At 41.5% G+C, this 21199-nt stretch overlaps 1 protein-coding gene and 1 long non-coding RNA gene across 12 annotated transcripts in view; both read left to right on the top strand.

Moving 5' to 3' along the window:
• RASGRP3 (RAS guanyl releasing protein 3) overlaps window positions 1-21199 on the top strand; it is an 86444-nt gene that overhangs the window by 41542 nt on the left and 23703 nt on the right. For 5 of the 11 annotated variants that reach the window (XM_055251450.2, XM_063623741.1, XM_063623742.1 and 2 more), the window contains 8 exons: window positions 3299-3361; window positions 3925-4056; window positions 5328-5475; window positions 7257-7430; window positions 7810-7926; window positions 10501-10776; window positions 18059-18136; window positions 20981-21097. In XM_055251450.2, the coding sequence (XP_055107425.1) occupies window positions 3299-3361; window positions 3925-4056; window positions 5328-5475; window positions 7257-7430; window positions 7810-7926; window positions 10501-10776; window positions 18059-18136; window positions 20981-21097 (1105 nt within the window). Of the gene's footprint in view, window positions 1-3290; window positions 3362-3924; window positions 4057-5327; window positions 5476-7256; window positions 7431-7809; window positions 7927-10500; window positions 10777-18058; window positions 18137-20980; window positions 21098-21199 lie in introns of all 11 variants that reach the window. The other 6 variants (XM_055251452.2, XM_063623746.1, XM_063623747.1 and 3 more) reach the window with 2 other exon arrangements.
• Window positions 10783-13946, top strand: LOC134733591 (uncharacterized). The gene is made up of 2 exons (XR_010117220.1): window positions 10783-12447; window positions 12590-13946. It is a non-coding gene; the product is annotated as an uncharacterized lncRNA (long non-coding RNA).

Below are 21199 nucleotides of genomic sequence, written 5' to 3'. Positions count from 1 at the left end.
CATAAATCAAGCTCTGTATTTAGATAGAGTGTCTATCCAAAGCCAGTAAATTAAGATGAATAAATAGTCTTCGGTTATCCAGCTCTTTTGTGAATATATATAGATGTCTAGACGAAACACATCTGGATGATAGACCAGATAGTTGACTCTCCATCTGGATGTTTTGGCTGTACTTGAAAATAATCGCTAAGATATAAAATGAAGCAGGAACTGTAGGCTGGATATTTCTAACTTGTCTTAAACATTTCTGTTATTAGAACAATGAGAGAATATTTAACAATGATTCAAGACCAAATTTGTTTCTTCTGGGATGACAAAATGGTGGGCATAGAGGATGCAGCTTAATCATATGGAAATACAGCCAAAATAATATGCTCTCACTTGGGCACAAACATCAATTTAGTTTTCACATCTCCCCTTGCTGCCAAGACACAATGAACATTCTAGCGGGCTTATTATAATTTGTTGACTGATACTAATTTTAGATTTTCTTCTGAAATGAAAACAAAAAAATCCCACGTGGTTAGAAACACCATTCCGTAATGAAGGCTTTTAGCAGTCTACCGCTTCTCTACATAATGCAGTCCAGAAAAGTGGTTGAAAGCCAAATGACTGAAAATGCAGTCTCCCATTTGTAAAAGGTTCTATTCCCTGAGAGCCAATGCTTATTATACAATCTCTAATGTCGGTGCCTGCAGTCTCTGCCTTCTTCAAGCCCATGAGGCCCTGGAGATGAGTGAGAACCCCTACAGGGAGGGGGAGCCTTAGAGAGAGAGGTGCCGCCTCAGAGGGAGAGGCACAGTCCAGTGTTATTAGGGCATGCCAAGGCTTCTGGAGCCAGTAGGTGTCCACCTGTTCAGTTCAAGCTTCCTCCACTTTCTGCTTCTTCTCTTCATCCTCCTCACAACCTCAGAGCAGGAAAGGACATTAGAGAGTCTATAAGGTCTGTGGAAGTGAGCAAGATCCTAGCTCCCAGTGGTCCAAGGGTCATATGAGTCTGCTGTTGAAGTGTGGAACATAGGTGAGGATGGAGGGCATTGACTCAGTCTGGCCATATTCCTGACAATCTAGACATTGTCCAAAGAGTGTACCCACCAACAGCATTCTCACCCTTAGCATGGCCACCAATGCATGAGACACAAATAAAAAGGGATATTTAGGCATAGTAACATTTAATGTGGAAAGTTGAAGACTGCCTGTGAACGGACATTTCTATAAACTTTCCTCCCTTTGGATTCCTTGCTCATGCTATATCCACAATGCCTGGCATATACACAAGCTCAATAAATATTTGTTAAAAAGAATATGAATAAAGACACTTACAAGTAAATAACACAACTTGAGTATTAATATACCTGAAAGTGACATTTTCAAATATTAAAGAAGAAATTAGAGTACCCATACAGTTACACATAGCATAACGACGGGGATACGTTCTGAGAAATTCATCATTCGATGATTTCATGATTATGCAAACATCACAGAGTGTATTCACACAAACCTAGATGCTGTAGCCTACTACACACCTAGGCTATATAATACAGCCTATTGATCCTGGACTACAAACCTGTACAGCATGTGACTGTACTGAATTCTATAGGCAATTGTAACACAATGGTGGGTATTTGTGTATCTAAACATAGAAAAGGTGCAGTAAAAATATAGTATAAAAGATAAAAAGTGGTAAACCTGTATAGGGTGCTTATCATGAATGGAGCTTGCAAGACTGGAAGCCACTCAGGGTGAGTCAGTGAGTGAGTGGAGAGTGAATGTGAAGGCCTGGGACATTAGTGTACAATACTGTAGACTTTATAGACACTATACACTTAGGCTACACCAAATTATAAAAATATTTTTCTTTCTACAATAATAAATTAACCTTAGCTTACTGTAACTTTTATACTTTATAAACCTTTAAAAACTTTTTAATCCTTTTGTAATAACACCTTAAAACACAAATATATTGTACTGCTGTAAAAAATATTTTCTTTCTTAATTTCTTTATTCTACAAACTTACTCTATTTAAATTTTTTTTTTACTTTTTAAACTTTTTTTGTTAAAAGCAAAGACACGAACACACGCATTAGCCTCGGTTTAGGTTTACACAGGCTCAGGATCATCAATATCACTGTCTTCCACCTCTACCTCTTGTTCCACTGGAAGGTCTGCAGGGGCAGTAACACGCATGGAGCTGTCATCTCCTATGATAACAATCCCTTCTTCTGGAATAGCTCCTGAAGAACCTGCTGAGGCTGTTTTACAGTTAACTTTTTAACTTTTTTTTCTACGTATGTAAAAGGAGTACTCTAAAATTACAACAAAAAATAGTATAGTAAATACATAAACCAGTAACAGTCATTTATTCTCATTATCAAGTACCGTATACTGTACATAACTGTATACACTAGACTTTTATATGACTCACACAACAGCAGGTTTGTTTACACCACCATCACTACAAACACATGAGTAATGCACTGGGTTACAACATTATGCTGGCTACCATGTCACCAGGCAATAGGAATTTTTCAATCTCACTATAATCTTACCGGACCACTGTCATATATGCAGTCCTTCATTGACTGAAATGTCGTTATGTGATGCATAACTGTGTAAGGCATTAATCCTAAATACAAAATATTTTTGGTTAAAATAGTGTTTCTCGGCCAGGCACAGTGGCTCACACCTGTAATCCCAGCACTTTGGGAGGCTGAGGCGGGCGGATCACGAGGTCAGGAGATCAAGACCATCCTGGCTAACACGGTGAAACCCCATCTCTACTAAAAATACAAAAAATTAGCCAGGCATGGTGGCGAGTTCCTGTAGTCCCAGCTACTCAGGAGGCTGAGGCAGGAGAATGGTGTGAACCCGGGAGGCGGAGCTTGCAGTGAGCTGAGATTGCGCCACTGCACTCCAGCCTGGGCAACAGAGCGAGACTCCGTCTCAAAAAAATATAGTGTTTCTCTGTACTATCAATTTTAATTATGTATAGTTGCCAGTCTATTTGTAATTACAGTTGGCAGTTATTGGTTAATAAGTGTGGAGGAAGGCAAAACTAATCCTGTAAGTGGCTTCTTCAGACCAAAACAATGCATTCCAGAGCTATAATAAATCAAGTTTCAATTGTTCAGTGTTGAAGTCATCAGAGGCCACTTCTGTCCGTATTTGAGTGTCTATATAACCCCAAATGTCCCCAGCATGGTCCTCTTATTAGGAATTGGTATACATTGAGGGCACAGCTGCAGGTGTCTGCAAAGGAAACGAGGTGCAAGGATTTTTTTTCTTTAACTGGTTTACGTATCGAAATGCCACTGGAGAAAGCTGCAATGAATTTCGATTAAAGATCTGCTACTTCATGAGGTAAATATATTTACAAATTTAATTTCTTGTAGCTTCTGGTTCTGGCATGGTTGTAGTTTCTAGTTCTGGAATTGTGGACAATTTCCTTTTCCCCAAGCTGCAGACCTAGTTTGACTACAGACTCTACTCTGATACCCCTCCCACCAACTTTGTTAAAATTGGCCCTTCTCTGTTGGGTGGGGTGGGGGGATCTTTATCTTTTGGACTAGAGATCAAGTAGTAGTAAATGTGATTAGGGAATGAAACTAGCTCTTAGAAAGGGTGGATTTATTTTCTCTACTCCCTCACCACACCCATTCCCATCTACTCACCATGAATTGAAGGAAGGGTTTCCTCTCAACTGAAAGAGAGGCTATGAGTGGGAGTGGTTTTAGATTGAAGGAGGGCAGAGACAGGCTCCACGTGATGGATGGGGGTTTGGAGACAGGAGATGGCTAATTTGAAGTATGGTCCTGGATGGTCCTGGATTTGGTGTTAAATGTAGTCTGTAAAATGGTACAATTGTTTCCATAGATATCCAACTTGCAATCTTCCAGCTGCCAAAAATATTTGATGCCTTTCAGGTACTGGATTCTGAAGTTTCCTGCAGAGTTTAATTTGGATCTTGGTTTGATTCGTATGACTGAGGAATTTCGGGAAGTAGCTAGTCAACTAGGATATGAAAAACACGTCAGCCTCATCGACATATCCAGCATGTAAGAGTGGCACCGAGGTCTTTCACACCCAATAAGTCCACCGCTTAGGGGAGGAAGTAGTGATCACCCCACTTGTTCTGAGTCCATCCCACTCCTGAATCCAGGTTTGCTTCTATGAGGAAAGCCTTGCTTCAGTGAGCGCAAGCCGTATGGGACACAACTCATCTCTCCAAGCTTCAGTTTTTTTATTTGTAAAATGTGGACGATACCTTTCTCATGGGATTATTATGAACATCCAATAAGGACATAAGATAGCACATGAAAGCATTTGGCATGCAATAGATGCTCAGTATTAGTTACTGAGTCTGAATCTAGTTAATGTCTCTTACGCCTTCACTGATTAAAGTGTGGTCTGCAGACCAGCAGCATTGGCGTCACCTGGGAGCTCATTAGGAATGCAGCCTCTGGGCCCCACCTTAAACCTGAATTGGAATCTGCACTTTAAAGATCCCCAGGTGATTCACATGCAAGCTTGAGAAGCTCTGTACCATGGTGCTGCTGAGGTTGGCCTCAGAACAACAACCTTATGGCGGTTGACCATAGATGTGCCGGGAGCTGGTTAGCTCAGTTATTAGGTAACTGGTGCAATTAGGCCACTTTCATATCAACTAGGTAACTTTGCACAGGGAAGACTATTTGATGATCCTAAATATGGCTATCCATCTTGCAAATGTATGTTCTTGTGTGTTGTGTATTCATAGTCTACTCTGTTTTTCCACTGTCGATTACTATTGAATACTTCTTCAGTAGTAATCAATAGTGAATGACCCAGGAATTATAAGGCATGTTTGGTGAAAATACATATTATTCAGGATCATTCCTAATAAATCAGAACCTCTGGCAGTGAGGCCCAGGCCTCTGTCTTTATAACAAGCTTTTCAGATAGTTCATGTTATACTAAAGTATGAGAACCACAGCTTCTAGTGGTTTCCATGTGCCTTAAATCACCATCTATATCCTGATAAACTCCCAAATTTATATACTAGCCCCAACCTTTCCTGTACGATCCAGACCTTGCTGGTCACAAAGACACTAAGTAAGAGATTCTGGATGGATCAGTGCAAAACCTACTCTATCTGGAAAAAACAACTCCAAGTTTATGTTCTATTGGCAATTGGTCAGTGGTTTTCTCTTCAGATATGAAAGACGGGGCATGTATTTTGCACAAGCCCCTGGAAGCAAGCCAAGAGTTACAGAGTCAGTAGGTTAATCACTTCCATTGAGCGAAATGGGCTTTCAACACGTTGACCGGACTCACTCTTCTTTTATAGTCCTTCCTATGACTGGATGAGAAGAGTCACACAGAGGAAAAAAGTATCCAAGAAGGGAAAAGCCTGTCTGCTGTTTGACCATCTGGAGCCCATTGAATTGGCTGAGCACCTCACTTTTCTGGAGCATAAATCTTTTAGAAGGATCTCAGTAAGAAACCTGACATTTATTCTTCCAAGGATAACAACCACCATGCCAACTTTCCCAAGAGCTGCATTTTCATACTCTGAAGTGTTGGCAGCTTCTATCACTGTGCTCTGCTGGAAAAGTGCCCTTAATTCACAGGAACAATCCCTTTTAACCAAAGATAAATATTATCCTGTCTTTATTTTATGGCTCAGGAGCCATATTTCTGTCGCTATTTTCAATGTCTCCTTTCATAGGATTAAAGCGTGATTTTTCTAAATAGTCAGTGGAGATTTAACCATTCAAGGTTGATTTAGCTCCACTGACTTCTCCCAAGTGAACATGTTATGCTAGGCCCTTCGTTTTTGGGAAAAAAATATTTAGTTAGGTTCAAATTTGTAGAAATGGCTAATTATGGGTGTAGGTTGAAAATAGGAATTGTAGACTTTAAGGAGAATCTCAACATCAGGTTGTTTCTTTCCCAGAGATAGAGATCCTGAATTAAACTTTTCTTTCCTACTCATCTTGATGGAGCCTCATTCCTTCTCTAACTCCCCCTTTTCTTCCTCTGGTCTGTGATTTCTTAGCCTCCTGCTCTCTATCCTCCCGTTGTGATAACATTTTCCACATTGGTTCACAATCAGCCAGCCACTTTGCTTTGTCTCGCCAAGCTCTGGGGAAGTTGCTCCTCCTCCTTTTCCAAGGTCTCAGAGAATGAATTACATTATTGCTTGCAAAGAAGACTGTCTTGGTTAGAAGCATGAATTTCTGAAAGACTGATTCTTTCACTAAGTAATCCTACTTGGAGAGGACCTTAACAATTCACCGCAGTCAGGCCATGGGAGGGAGTCCCCTGCACTGTTTATATGATAGAAAGCTCATATGTATTTTTTGACATCCATGCTAACATTCTGAAAATGTGTTTGCCTTGCTAAAGAGCAGCCTTACCTCAATTGATTTTTTGTCTTCTGTCTTCTTTTTCTTGAAACAACTTTACAACTGATGCTAACTTGAAATCATTATATTTACGTTCATTTCCTCGTCTTTATTGTATACCATTATATCTTTAACTTGCCTGATTGGAATCACCAGCAGTGTGTTAAAAATGGAGATTCTTGGCCAGGTGCGCCTTTAATCCCAGCACTTTGGGAGGCCAAGGTGGGCGGATCATGAGGTCAGGAGATCGAGACCATCCTGGCCAACATGGTGAAACCCCATCTCTACTAAAAACACTAAAAAATTTAGCCAGGCGTGGCAGCTTGCACCTGTAGTCCCAGCTACTCAAGAGGCTGAGGCAGGAGAATCGCTTGAACCTGGGAGGCGGAGATTGCAGTGAGCCCAGATCGCGCCACTGTACTCCAGCCTGGCAATAGAGCGAGACTCGGTTAAAAAAAAAAAAAAAAAGGAGATTCTTAGGTTTTTCTTCTGAAGATAGTGATTGTTTACACCTAGAGTGTTCCCAGGAACTAGCATTTTATCAAGTGCCACAGGTGGATCTTGTCACCCAGTAAATTTTGAACTCACTGGAATACAACTTTGAATCTTGCCCCTTTCTCCTCCCACCAAAGCTGTGATGTGTAATAGTGGGTGTCTGTGCGTGGGGTGAGTAGTCGGGTTTGAAAAGCAGCAAAATAACATTTTAAAGACACATGTATATTCAAACTTTTAGGATGCCATTGTAAATGTGAAATACAAGAAATTGTGTTGTTATGAAACAATATCTCACCTTTTCTCTGCAATATTCTAATTTTTGATTTTACAAGGGCTCCATTATAATTCAGAATCTCTGAATCTTCCTTTCCTAGTTCACTGATTACCAAAGCTATGTCATCCATGGCTGCCTGGAGAATAATCCAACCTTGGAAAGATCGATTGCTTTATTTAATGGAATCTCTAAGTGGGTCCAGTTGATGGTTCTTAGCAAACCAACCCCCCAGCAAAGGGCAGAAGTCATCACAAAGTTTATCAATGTTGCAAAGGTATGTCTGGTAATCAGACGGGGTTCTTGAGTTCTAGATGTTCATTCAGTCTGTTGAGAAAAGTCATTGAGGAAATGTGGTGGTCACAGTATAAGGGCATCGGACAACTAAACTACTCGCTGATGTCTAATGAACAAATCGTATTTTTGCCATGCAAGAAGATTGCTTTCAAAAAGCAATGCTTAGAAGCATTTAATGTAGCTATTTTTCTGTGAAATAATAGATATATTTCTCTGATTCTATCTGTGCTTCATTTTAAATTGATGTAATTTTTTCCTTAGCTTCTTGTTATTAAAATTGTGCACAAATTTACTTGTAATTCAGAAAGTTTAGAATAATTTAAAAATCCTTAAAAAGCACTGATGCATTTTTATTGCAGAAGCTCCTTCAGCTCAAAAATTTTAACACCCTGATGGCAGTGGTGGGAGGCCTCAGTCATAGCTCCATTTCACGTCTCAAAGAGACCCATTCTCATCTTTCTTCAGAAGTTACAAAGGTACAGTAGATTTGATCCTAATCAAAAGTAAAAAAAAATGCATTTGTAAATTGTTGGGGTTTAGTATACGCCTAACAAATGTCACTCAGAGCGGGAAAGTTTTTCTCTTAAACCAGTGGTAGGTTATACATGGGGACAAAGTAGAAAGGTAATAACCACATCAGCTGAGTCCACCTTGAAAAACAGGTTGGAGGTGGTGGTGAGTGTCCCAGGAAGAATGCTTTGACATACCATTAACATACTGTAGTAGTGGCCGGGCGGGGTGGCTCACGCCTGTAATCCCAGCACTTTGGGAGGCGGGCGGATCACAAGGTCAGGAGATCTATTCCATCCTGGCTAACACGGTGAAACCTCATCTCTACTAAAAATACAAAAAAATTAGCCGGGTGTGGTGGCACGCACCTGTAGTCCCAGCTACTGTGGAGGCTGAGGCAGGAGAATGACGTGAACCCGGGAGGCGGAGCTTGCAGTGAGCCGAGATTGCGCCCCTGCACTCCAGCCTGGGCAGCAGAGCGAGACTCCGTCTCAAAACAAAACAAAACAAAACAAAACAAAAAACCCCCTACATATTGTAATGGTAAATATTCAACGGGTATCTATTTGGTCCTACTATGTGATAGGCACTGTGATACACAAGGTAAATAGGACAGAAATAGTTCCTACCCTACTTCCTGAAATAAAGTCATTGAATGACTATTCATAACACCATGTTGGGCACATCAGAAGATAGAAAGGGGAAGACATAGGCCTTGTATAGAAATCCTCAGATACACAACTGAATTGTCATGAAAAAATATATACATATATTAAAAACAGTGATCATTTTCCAAACTGAGCTTTTCTGCCATATTTATTTTCACATGATAGTTGTTTTTCTTCTTGAGCAAAAAGGAGCATTTCATCCTTATGAAAAGATTTTCACGTAAAAGTGCACTTTGCTACTTCAATAAGGACACTTTTAGTTGTGAGTTTAAAAGAAAAAGAAAAAACTTCTACAGCAATTAAACAATAAGCAAATGTATTGTCCATCAGGCGTGGTGGCTCACACCTGTAATCTCAGCACTTTGGGAGGTGGAGGTGGGAGGATTGCTTGAGGCCAGGAGTTTGACACTAGCCTGGGTAACATAGCTAGATCCTGTCTCTACAAAAAAAAAAAAAAAAATTAGCCAGGTGTGGCAGTGTGTGCCTGTAGTCCCAGCTATTTGGGAGGCTGAGGTGGAATGATCACTTGAGCCCAGGAGTCTGAGGCTGCAGTGAGCCAGGATCATACCACTGCACTCCACCCTGGGGGGCATACCTGGAAGTCCAGAGACAGAGCAGGCACGGTCTGATTAGACCTCTGACTCAGGTGCTCTGCCTGCCTCTGAGTATCAGAGAGTTTTGTTTTTTTGTTTGTTTCATCAAACTGGTTTCTCTCCTAATTGGGCTGTCTGTAGCAACCGAAAAATTATGTTCCCTTGTTCATGAAAGTTGAAGATAGGGAAGACGTCTCACTTCAACTCTTCACTCATAGAATTAAAGACCTTTTGAGCCAACTCAGGTCTTAGGTCCATCCCTGGACCAATAACAGTTGCCAGAGTAATACAATGTACTGATTGGCTTAACCCTGAGTTCCCGAACCAATCACAAGCTAGAGGGATGCAATTACTCTGATGATAAATCAGAACCCATTCTTGGTTCTGGAAATGGAAACAGCTCTGTCTGAGTCACAAGGGCTGCTTTGGGAGAGAGTAGACTAATTGAAATTGGGGTCTGCTAGAAAGGTTTGGTTGCTGTGAAGCAACCAACGATAACTTGTCCATATAAACAAGAGGAAGCAAGCCACAGAAGTACCGTTGTTTGACCTCAAACTCTGTACTCATTCCAAGTATAATGGAACTTATTAGGTAATAAGTGTTTCATTTTCTTTTAGCTTTGTACCAAATCTCAAGTAAAAAGCAAAAACAAATTTTAAATGTTGTGAAGAATAAGAATCTGATAGAAGCTTATAGAGGCTTGGAGAACTACCAGTGTATCTTTTAAAATTATGTATTGGAACTTCTCTTACTTACAGAGAAAGAAACTGAGGCCCAGAAACGTGAAGTGACTTGCTCAAGGTCACCCTTCTGGTTAGGCAGAATATAGAACCACAGCTATCTCACACCGCATTGCAACTTTCTCTACCCCATACTGTCCCAGATTAACCTCAAGTAATATCTGGAATGCAACTTTCTTGGAACAACTAAACAATTTTAATATTCGACATGCTTGAATTTGCGGACAGTAATATTTTCATAAATTTCCAAACACTTAAGTATACATGATGCCATTTAATATCCCAACATCCCTAGTAGGTAGGCAGATGTGTAGGCTATTTCCGTTTTATAGCAAAATGGAATAGGCTGCTCAATGCATAGCCAGGCCTAGTACATTTCTCTAACTTTCTTTTTCCTGATTCATATTTCCCTGCAGCAACATTGGTGCAAGTAATACCTTTCTCAGTAGCTGAGGAATTTCCTAACCACACGTTGCAGGGCCTGGGGGTGTGCAGAAGGGAAAGTTTTTTGAAAATTCTGCTTTTCCATCTGTTCCCAGAACTGGAATGAAATGACAGAGTTGGTCTCCTCCAACGGCAATTACTGCAATTACCGCAAGGCCTTTGCCGACTGCGATGGCTTCAAAATCCCCATCCTTGGAGTACACTTGAAAGACTTGATAGCAGTCCATGTCATTTTCCCAGACTGGACGGAGGAGAACAAAGTGAACATTGTGAAAATGCACCAGCTCTCCGTTACCCTGAGTGAACTAGTCTCCCTGCAGAATGCCTCTCACCACTTAGAACCCAACATGGATTTGATCAACCTGCTCACGGTGAGTTCCAAGGAGCCAAGTTTGGGCTCAATAACTCTTCTGCACCTTTCTTTCCAGGAGACATAGGAAGATGTGTGCCAGCAATTCATTCTGGGGGAAAATTGGTTTCAGAGTCAATAGATGAGAGGAAATCTCATAGAACAAGGGAAAAGGAGCCCTGATTAATATTTTCCATAACCAGCAAATCTTGGGGCAAAGAAATCTACCTTTGTTCAGAGGGGCCCAGTCTCTGCCATATGACTCCACTTCTGGAGTTCTTAGAGAGGCTCCTCTAGACTCTGCCTCAGCCCTCACTCTCCTTCACCACATTCATCCAACTCATCACATCCTTCTGTATGTCCTCCAGTCATCTGCTCCTCTTTATCCTCACTGCACTGCTTTGGCTGAAGCCTGGAGTAATGCAAGGACCTTATCTGTGATCCCCCTGTTCCCATTATGAACCTCCCAAACCTCCAGGATGTAGTTTACAGTCTGGCGTTCGAGGTTCTTGAAGACTCAGTCTCAGACCATCAGCCCAGCCTTCTTTGCCATCACCCTCTCCCACCTTTTACCAGCCTTTGAGAAATATTGAATTTCTTGTACTTTCCACCCCATGAAATGCTGTCTCCTGCTTCCTGGCCTTTGGACTTGCTTAGAGAATCCCATCCCAACCCATCCATGTGGCAAGTTCAATTTCAAAAGCCTGTCTTCCTGGAGCATTCTCTCTCCCTCTCCAAAGCAGTCATGCATCTGTCCTATGTCACCCTGGCACTTTATATTTTCCTTAACTATAGGAGATATCACTCTTTATTCGATTCTTTTTCTGTTTACTTGCCTTACATATCATATCGCTAGCACCTCTCACAGTTCCTGGCATATTTAGGAACTCAATAAATGAACTGCATGCTGTATTTAGGAATGATGTGGCTTAGACAAAAGAAGTTCACCTACCACTCATACTTTTTTGGCATTTGCGGCACACATGTTTAGCTGGTCTCCGCATCCTAGAACTTTTAGACACAGCAGGTGTATAGAAGAGAACATTTCCCACTGGCTGCTTCTTTGTGGGAAGAAGAGGCATAACAAAATTCACTCACCCTTCCTTAAACAAAAGTAGAGGTGCACCTTCCCTGTTTGGGTTTATAACACTGCAGCATCTGAAACTCAGCTGCAATACTGAATTAACTGTTTTCCTTGTATGGCTGTGGAAAATGAAACCAATAACTCCTCTTAATTTCTGGGAGCCTAAATCCCCTAGGTCTGCTGCGTTGGAATAGGAGTGTGGTTTCTCGCCCTTCTCACAAACTGTTCCTAGACCACGTAATTGTTTACCAAAGAATAAACCCCTAAGTGTAGGCAATAATGCAGCTATACCCTTCAAGTAAAGCAGAAGTGGCCAACACACAGAAACACAGATCTCTTAAAGTTGAGTTTTTGTGACAAATAGTAAACATACAGACTTTCTTTACTGGGGGCAGGGAACACAACTCACAATAATCCAAGCACCTTCATTTATTAATGATTTGCCATGTAAATCTGTTTCCATGAATAAGTGACCAGAGTTGCAGCCCCAGTCCGACTGCAGACCTACAGCCACAGGTGATGTCTGCAGACCAGTCTCCACGTGGAGCCTAGGCTTCCGGTGTCTGTGTCCAAGCTGTCCACGATGTCAAGTATAACTTCAGAGAGCAGGTGCCTGCCCTCGGGCAATTTCTCATAGAGATAAAAGATAATCATGGGGTAGGGAAATTAATTTGAGCTATAAACAAAACAAGCAACGTTATGACAAAGAGATATTTAGAGAAATAGTGAAGCATTTTCAATAAAATTTCAGGAGTACTGGCCAGGCGTGGTGGCTCAAGCCTGTAATTCCAGCACTTTGGGAGGCCGAGGCTAGCGGATCACAAGGTCAGGAGATCGAGACCATCCTGGCTAACACAGTGAAACCCCGTCTCTACTAAAAATACAAAAAAATTAGCTTGGCGAGGTGGCGGGCGCCTGTAGTCCCAGCTATTTGGGAGGCTGAGGCAGGAGAATGGCCTGAATCTGGGAGGCGGAGCTTGCAGTGAGCCGAGATGGCGCCACTGCACTCCAGCCTGGGCGACAGAGCAAGACTCCGTCTCAAAAAAAAAAAAAAAAAAAAAAAAATTTCAGGAGTAAAAATGAAAAAAATCTGAACTCTAGAAATAAAGGCTAAGAAAAAACTCCTTTTTGCTGGGGAGGAATCTTTCTCTCTCTCTCTCTCATATTGAAGGAAAACTTAGAAGCCATCAAGCGCCGTATTTAGTAACCGCAGTGTTGGGTAGCATAGTGTAGTGGCAAAATCCTAGATGTGAGACCTTGCTTTCAGCCTTCCCTCTGCAGTTGCTTGGTTATGTCTCCTTGCTAACAGCCTCGACTTTGGCTTTTTATAAATAAGGGTTTTATGCTCATTTGTGAGGTCTTTTCCAGAGCTCTAAACTTCTAGGATTCTAGATGTAAGAACCGGTGGAGCCTTGAGAATAAGGAACCAAGAGTCAACTTGATTCTGTAGTACCAGCCCAATAGCTCATCACAATAGCACAATCCTGTGTATGAGTCACCAAACTTCCAGCCAAGATCTTCTCTCTCCCCACGGCCAAGAAGAAAGTTCAGTGCATAGGAGTATACATTCATTCTTCCTGACTCCTGAGGATTCATCTCCTCAACATGAGGACCGAGGAGGTTTCTATCTTGTGGTCACTAGAGCCCAGTGGCCGTTTTAGGAAGCACACACATATCTGGATTAGAACCATATGACTGACCACAGCTGCCCCAATGCATGCGAAGGCGTCCACATGCCAGCATTGGAAGGAGTGCTTCATTTTGCCCCAGGACTCCTAAATTTTCACCTGAAGTGATTGTTTTCATCTAAACATGGCTCCATCTGAGGTTGCCTATATATGATGGACAGCCCTGGAGGACAGAAAAAGAGAACCCTTATGTTCATCAACAGTTATGAAATGCCTACTCTGTGTGGTAGGCTGAATGGCAGTGCTTTAACTTTCTGTAATAGTTGATTACAATTTTCACAGCACTTTTCACATACATTTCCTCAGTAAATTCTCACACACACCCTGCAATGCAGCCTGGGCAGGGCTGTGAGTGTAACATCACCCCTGCCCCTTCCTTTTTTTTTTTTTTTTTTTTTTTTAACAGAAGAAGAAACTGAGATTTACAAAGGACAGGGAGCAAACTTCTGCATCCCAGCCTGGGCCGGGTTCCCCTCAAATGGACATTTGCTCTCTCATGTGGGCACATTGCTGACATCTAATCTATTTCACATCTGTAAAAATTAATTAATACTGCTCTCTCCCCCTCCTCACAATGTGCAGTAAAGGAAGTAATTACAGGACAAAATCTGTGAGGGTGGGGGCTATGTTTGTCATTTTTATCATTGTATCCTTGGCCCCTTGAATACGGCACCAAGCACGTTGAGGGAAGGAGGACCACGCCACCAAACTGTTGGGATTTGTATTGTTCCTCCTTTCAGGGAATATCTGGAGAGGACATTTCCCTTACATCTCAATTCACGTAACCAGGAGTTTTAAAAGCTGATGCTTCTGTTGCGTGGGGTATGAAATAGTTTGAATCTTTTCATGGTATTTTTAGCCCTATCAGTTACTTTTACCATTTTGAGTACATGCAAATAACTGGAAAGCCCCTGTATTTTTAATTTTAGTCTCATTTTTAAAAAAGAAGAAGAAGAATAAGAAGAGTTTCAAAAATGGTGAGTAGAGGCAGTCTGACGTCCAGGTGTGTTTTATTTTATGATAAACAGTCCAGCCAATGTAGATCCTAATGAAGACTGAATCTGCAACCAACGTTGCTGAAAGGATAGGTTGGTAAATGCAACAACTTGAAACAGTGGATCGGAACATTTGTCAGAAAAAAAACAGCCAGGCTCAAAATATGTTTGACAAAAGCAAATGTTCTTGAAATTCCATGGACGAGCAGCCCACGTTATAAAAAAGGTGTGTAGAAAGTGGAACAGATCACCCTTTGGGCAGGTCCGTAAAGCCCAGAGGAGATCTGAGAGAGAAAGTAGAATCATGGCTGGGAAAGAAGAGATGCTAGGAGTAACCCCGAGGGCAGCTTTACATTCACGGATAAGCACAGTGGCATTTGACTCGTGCATGACTGGAAGCCAAACCCTGCATTTGTGACCTTCTAAACAAACCCTAGTCAGACACCCATTAGCTCATTTAATCTTCACCATCGTTCTTGGGAGCAGCTATTATTTATGGTTCCCATTTCACAGATCAGGAGACTGAGACTCAGGAAGGTTAACTGCATGCCCAGGCTCACACTATTAATAAGCAGAGAGCGAGTATTTGGAGACTACCAAAACATTTCCATCGCTGAGCCAGTTATCCATTTGACACATGGAAATACCCAAGGATGTTCTGTTTCTCTTGAAAGAGCATCTCCCCGCCTTAGTGTGCGGCTTATTTGGATTCTTGGATGGCTGTGGTAGTGCTGCTGTCATCTCATCTCCAGCAGATGCTGGTGCCAGTCATCACAGGACTTGGAAGCTGAGTCAGGAGGAAGGGAACATGCTCCTCCAAGTCTGGACTAACTCCTGATAACAGGGAATTCAGAAGGAAGGAGTCACTTGGTTTTCTCTCTTTATTTATGTAACCTTCACAATGCGAGGCTGCAAGCTGGGACTAGGGGTACAGAGGTGCAAAAGACAGATGTGCTGCCCATTTTCATGAGGCTTAGAGCCTGGCGCAGTTGTCTGTTGTGGGAATTACAAAATAGTAGGCAACTGCCCACGGCTGATGTATTTTATTTGGCCCACATGGAATCCTAAAATTTTGTCGTTGTCAGTTCCCAATGTTTAAAAATTGGAATAGTTTATCTAAAACTCCAGATTTCTGGCTTCTCTTAACAAATCAGAAGACTTGGCAACTCAGGGTCCAACGTTAGGCTGACAGCAATTTGTCATCGCTGAGTAGCGATGTTCATCGCAAACCACACCTCTCCCTGTGACTTCCCTAAAAGAGAGTGGTGTCAGGTCCCATTTATCATCACACTTTTTTTTTTTATTGTGGCGCTAAGAGGAAAGATCCCTAAATAAATTACATCTGCAAAGACTCTGTTTTCCAAATAAGACATTGTGGTACCAATGTTTCTATCAAAATGTACCTTTTACACATCCTATTTGGCTCTTTTATATAATGGTATGGCTCCCAAAGGCATTTGTTTGTGACATGCGGATGTTTCCTTTCCTGTAAAAAGGCACAGCCTGCGAGGTAGGAGTGATTGCTGTTCAGGGGAAGGTGAATATGATGTCTCTTCTTTGTAAGCAGGATTGTCATGATCTTGAAATGATACTGGGGAGATTTTACAGTTAAGTCAGTTTTATTTTGTTTAGAAAAAAAACTTTGTGACAAAGTGCAGGTAAAAGAAATGTGACCTGATTATAAAGTCCTTAATTTAAATGTTATATTCAAGCAGCTGCTAGAACAGTGACTAGAACAGTCCCTGGCACATAGTAGATGACTAATAAATATTTGTTGAATGAATGATTTGAAAATGAAATTTTATGACACCAACTTCTTTTTTAAAGGAAGTAGAACAGGAAAAGGAATCTTCGAAAACATCTTCGCCTCTGAGTTTTCTCTGGCTTCCTCCTTCTTTCTTTTCCCCCACACTCCACCCTCATACACATGTTAGATAAAATATGTTAAAGAAAACTTTTCATTCCTACATGGTCAAAGAAGGGAGCCAGCACTGCTTATGTTCATGGCCAGGGAAGTGATGTGATTCATTGAGTGTACTAGCTTTAAAGGACTAGGTGAGAATGGTTCAGGCTTATTTTAAGCCTCATGACTTCTGTTTTAGGTGAGTGGAAACATGCATTGTAAGGCTTTACAGAGTTTATCCATGTTCTCCAACCTGGATCTGTGGTGTTGTCCTTGCCTACAATGATCCTCCTCTCTCTTTTGTCCAAATTAAGTCCCAGTCCTCCTGGATAAGTCCCAATTCACAAGGACCTCCATGAATCCGTCCTGATCATTTCTGTCTCCAGGGCCCCTATGCATAATAATAATACAACTAATAACAAATGTGATAATAACAGTAACATTAACACTACAAAATAACACTTTTTGAGATTTTATTGTGTACCAGGTCCTGTGTGAAATACTTTACATGCATTATTTCATTTGGTCCTGACACAAATCCAACTCAGTAGGGACTTTTACGATCATTTCCATTTTCCAGATGCAGAAACTGAGTGTCAGAGAGGAAATTACTTGCTAAAGGTTACAGAGCTAGCCAGTGGCAGGCTGCATGCTTGAACCCAGCCCTGCCTGACTAACAGCCTCTGCCCTCGCATATTTACTATGTTGCCTCCCTGATTTCTGACCGGTTCCTGGAGCACTTAAAGTGGAGAAACTACTTCACACTCAGCATGTGCTGCCTTTTATTGCTATAAACACAGCTTTTTAGGTTCAGGCCCTGTTTATTCAAATAAATTATCAGGGCCTTGAGGGCAAGAAATGATTTTACATCAGCTTGCCTCACTAGGACTTAGCACAATGCTCTCAAATAATAGGAGTCTAGTTAACTGCTCCTTTATTTCCACAGTTCTTTAATCAAACTTCAAAGGCAGCATTTATTACATTTACAAGTCTTATTGTTTGCGTCTGTCCCCACTTCCAGCCTGGAAACATCAGGTATTCCTCATCTGTGACTCAGCACTGAGCACCTGGGAGCTGCTCAGTAAATACTGCTGAGGAATTGAGTTGATGGTTCTCATCAATACTGATGATTAACCAGGATTAATGTTGTCTCTTTTTTTTTTTTTTTTTTTTTTGAGATGGAGTCTCGCTCTGTCGCCCAGGCTGGAGTGCAGTGGCACAATCTCGGCTCACTGCAAGCTCCGCCTCCCGGGTTCACGCCATTCTCCTGCCTCAGCCTCTTCGAGTAGCTGGGACTACAGGCACCCGCCACCACGCCCGGCTAATTTTTTTTTGTATTTTTTAGTAGAGACGGGGTTTCACCGTGGTCTCGATCGTCTGACCTCGTGATCCGCCCGCCTCGGCCTCCCAAAATGCTGGGATTACAAGCGTGAGCCACCGCGCCCAGCCAATGTTTTCTCTTTTAAATTTCGTTTTCCATCTCTGCGTGCCGTCTTTTTATTGTTCTGCATTTACTCAAATTACTGTATTAGACAGTGAACTTAAACATTCAACTTGAAAAAAAATTCAGCAATGTAAATAAATAAATAAATAAATGTAATCAGACATATTTATCCCTTCTAATTTTGTTGTAGCTTTCCCTGGACCTCTATCACACTGAAGATGATATTTACAAACTGTCACTGGTGCTGGAGCCTAGAAATTCTAAATCGGTAGGTATTATTTTCTCTCTAAGGACCAGTACCAATCACTGTTTTTTGTCATTTACAGTAATTGGCTATTACAATGTTGCTTTATGTTCTAAAATGGAAGAATTTTAAAAATTGACATTATAGTTTGTTTTTTTTTTTTTTTTTTTTTTGAGGCCGAGTCTTGCACTGTTGCCCAGGCTGGAGTGCAATGGCGCGATCTCGGCTCACTGAAACCTCTGCCTCCTGGGTTCATGCGATTCTCCTGCTTCAGCCTCCCAAGTAGCTAGGATTATAGGTGCACACTGCCACACCCAGCAATTTTTTTTTTTTTTTTTTTTTGTATTTTTAGTAGAGACAGGGATTTCACTATGTTGGCCCAGGCTGGTCTGGAACTACTGACTTCATGATACGCTCGCCATGGCCTCCCAAAGTGCTAGGATTACAGGCGTGAGCCACCGTGCCCGGCCATTATTCCCATTTTATCAATGGGACAGCTTAGCCCTGACAGTTTGATAATTATGTCTTCATACCAGAGGCTAATAAAGAGGAAGAACGTCATTCTTATTACTCTGTTTTATAATTGATCTTCTATTTGTTGTGTTCCTACTAAGAACTCAATACACCTAGGACCAAAAAGAAAGGAAAGGAATAATAACTCATCTTAATGTTAAAGATCATTTAAACTGTTTCAGGCTTTAAAAAAGCTCCATTCAACATTAAATTAGATTTAAAATTTTAAATATCTTGATCATAATTTACAAATTTCTCTACTAACCATTGATTCAACTCAGAATTTGGATGTCACATTGGATGAATCAGGTCACATGGACTTGAAGGATGGTGAATGCAGAGGTTTTATTGAATGATACAGGTGGCTCTTAGCAGGATGGGGAGCTGGAAAGGGGATGGAGTGGGAAGATAATTGTATTAGGGTTCTCTTAGAGGGACAGAACTAATAGGATATACATATATATCTCAAAACTCCTGTGCTGATCAGTAGTGGGATGGTGCCTGTGAATAACCACTGCACTCCAGCCTGGGCAACATAGTGAGACCCTGTCTCTAAAATACATACACACACACACACACACACACACACACACAAAATATATATATCTATAAATGTAATTTTTTTTTTTTTTGAAACAGAGTCTTGCTCTGTCTCCCAGGCTGGAGTGCAGTGGCATAATCTCAGCTCACTGCAACCTCCACCTCCCTGGCTCAAGCAATTCTCCTGCCTCAGCCTCCCAAGTAGCTTGGACTACAGGCATGTGCCACCACATCTGGCTAATTTTTTTGTATTTTTAGTAGAGAGGGAGTTTCACCATGTTGGCCAGGCTGGTCTCGAACTCCTGGCCTCAGGTGATCCACCTGCCTCAGCCTCCCAAAGTGCTGGGATTACAGGTGTGAGCCACTGTGCCCAGCCTCTATAAATGTAAATAAAAAAAGAAAAGATAGAAAAAAAAATAGATTTGCATGTGTGCACTTGCAAAAATGTTGACACTTTATGAAGGTTTCAGGGAGAGGATATAAAGTGAACACCAGTCTTGGCTGGTCTCCTGAAAGGATTGTGTTCTGTGCTTATATTGTCCAAGCATGTTATGCATTATGCTACCATCTTCCCCACAATTTTATATGCAAATGTCTTGTAAGAATGCAGAAAAATCTGTGGAGAAAGAAAGTTCACCAAAGAGGGCCAGAGAGACCTAATGATTGGCAGAACAGTCAGAAGTGCTTAAGCGTATTGAGCAAGGTGCAGATGTAAGGACATAAACTTGGCCACCCACTGGTACCCATTTGCTGCATGCACCATAACTGATCACTAAGTATTAGAGAATTCGATAACTGGTGTTTTTACATCCTGTATTACACAAAAATCCATGATGGATTGTTATATAAAAGTTTTAGTGATATTTGGAGAACTCGGATAGGATTTTTGGATGGACTGGGAGCACATTGCTTTTTTCCCATTTAAAATAATAGAATTTAGGCTGGATGTGGTGACTCACACCTGTAATCCCAGCACTTTGGGAGGCCAAGGCAGGTGGATCACTTGAGGTCAGGAGTTCGAGACCAGTCTGGCCAACATGGTGGAACCCCGTCTCTACTAAAAATACAAAAATTACCTGGGCTTGATGGTGGGTGCCTGTAATACCAGCTACTTGGGAGGCTGAAGCACAAGAATCTCTTGAACTTGGGAGGCAGAGGTTTCAGTGAGCCGAGATCATGCCACTGCACTCCAGCCTGGGTGACAGAGAGAGACTCTGTCTCAAAAAAAAAAAAAAAATTTAAATAAAAAATAAAAATAAAATAATAGAATTTAAGTTGCTGTTAAACAAAAGGCAGTATCTAAACATGTATTTAGTTACAGTTAGATTCCATTAACATAAGAATGCTTGTTTTATAAGCATTTAATAGCTTACAAAATGGAAATTTCTACTAATATTATGAATATACAAAACTTACTCATTCTTCTCAGTGTCCCTGGTTCTAGTTGCTCAAGGCCCCAGTTAATGTTGAAAAATATGGCCAGGTGTGGTAGCTCATGCCTATAATCCCAGCACTTTGGGAGGCCCAGGCCGGAGAATTGCTTGAGCCCAGGAGTTAGAGACCAGCCTGTGCAACATGGTGAAACCCCATTTGTACTAAAAATACAAAAATTAGCCAGGCGTGGTGGCACACACCTGTAGTCCTAGATACTTGGGAGGCTGAGGTGGAAGGATGGCTTGAGCCCAGGAGGCAGAAGTTGCAGTGAGCCGAAATTACACCACTGCATGCCAGCCTGGGCGACAGAGCCAGATCCTGTCTCAAAATAATAATAATAATAAAGTTGAAAAATATGTGTGTGTGTTTTTTTTTTATCAGCAGCCTACCTCCCCTACGACGCCCAACAAGCCTGTGGTGCCCCTGGAGTGGGCATTAGGGGTGATGCCAAAGCCAGACCCCACGGTCATCAACAAGCACATAAGGAAATTAGTGGAGGTAAGTGGTTGAGGGAGAATAAAGAGAGGGCACTAGGAGACCCTTTCTCTTTCCAGAATATTCTGCGATTGTCCAGGAATCTGATGGAACCCATGAAAACAA

The sequence above is a fragment of the Symphalangus syndactylus genome, chromosome 18 (genome assembly GCF_028878055.3).
Source record: "Symphalangus syndactylus isolate Jambi chromosome 18, NHGRI_mSymSyn1-v2.1_pri, whole genome shotgun sequence".
Taxonomy (NCBI): domain Eukaryota; kingdom Metazoa; phylum Chordata; class Mammalia; order Primates; family Hylobatidae; genus Symphalangus; species Symphalangus syndactylus.
This window is presented reverse-complemented; position numbering and strand designations above follow the sequence as displayed.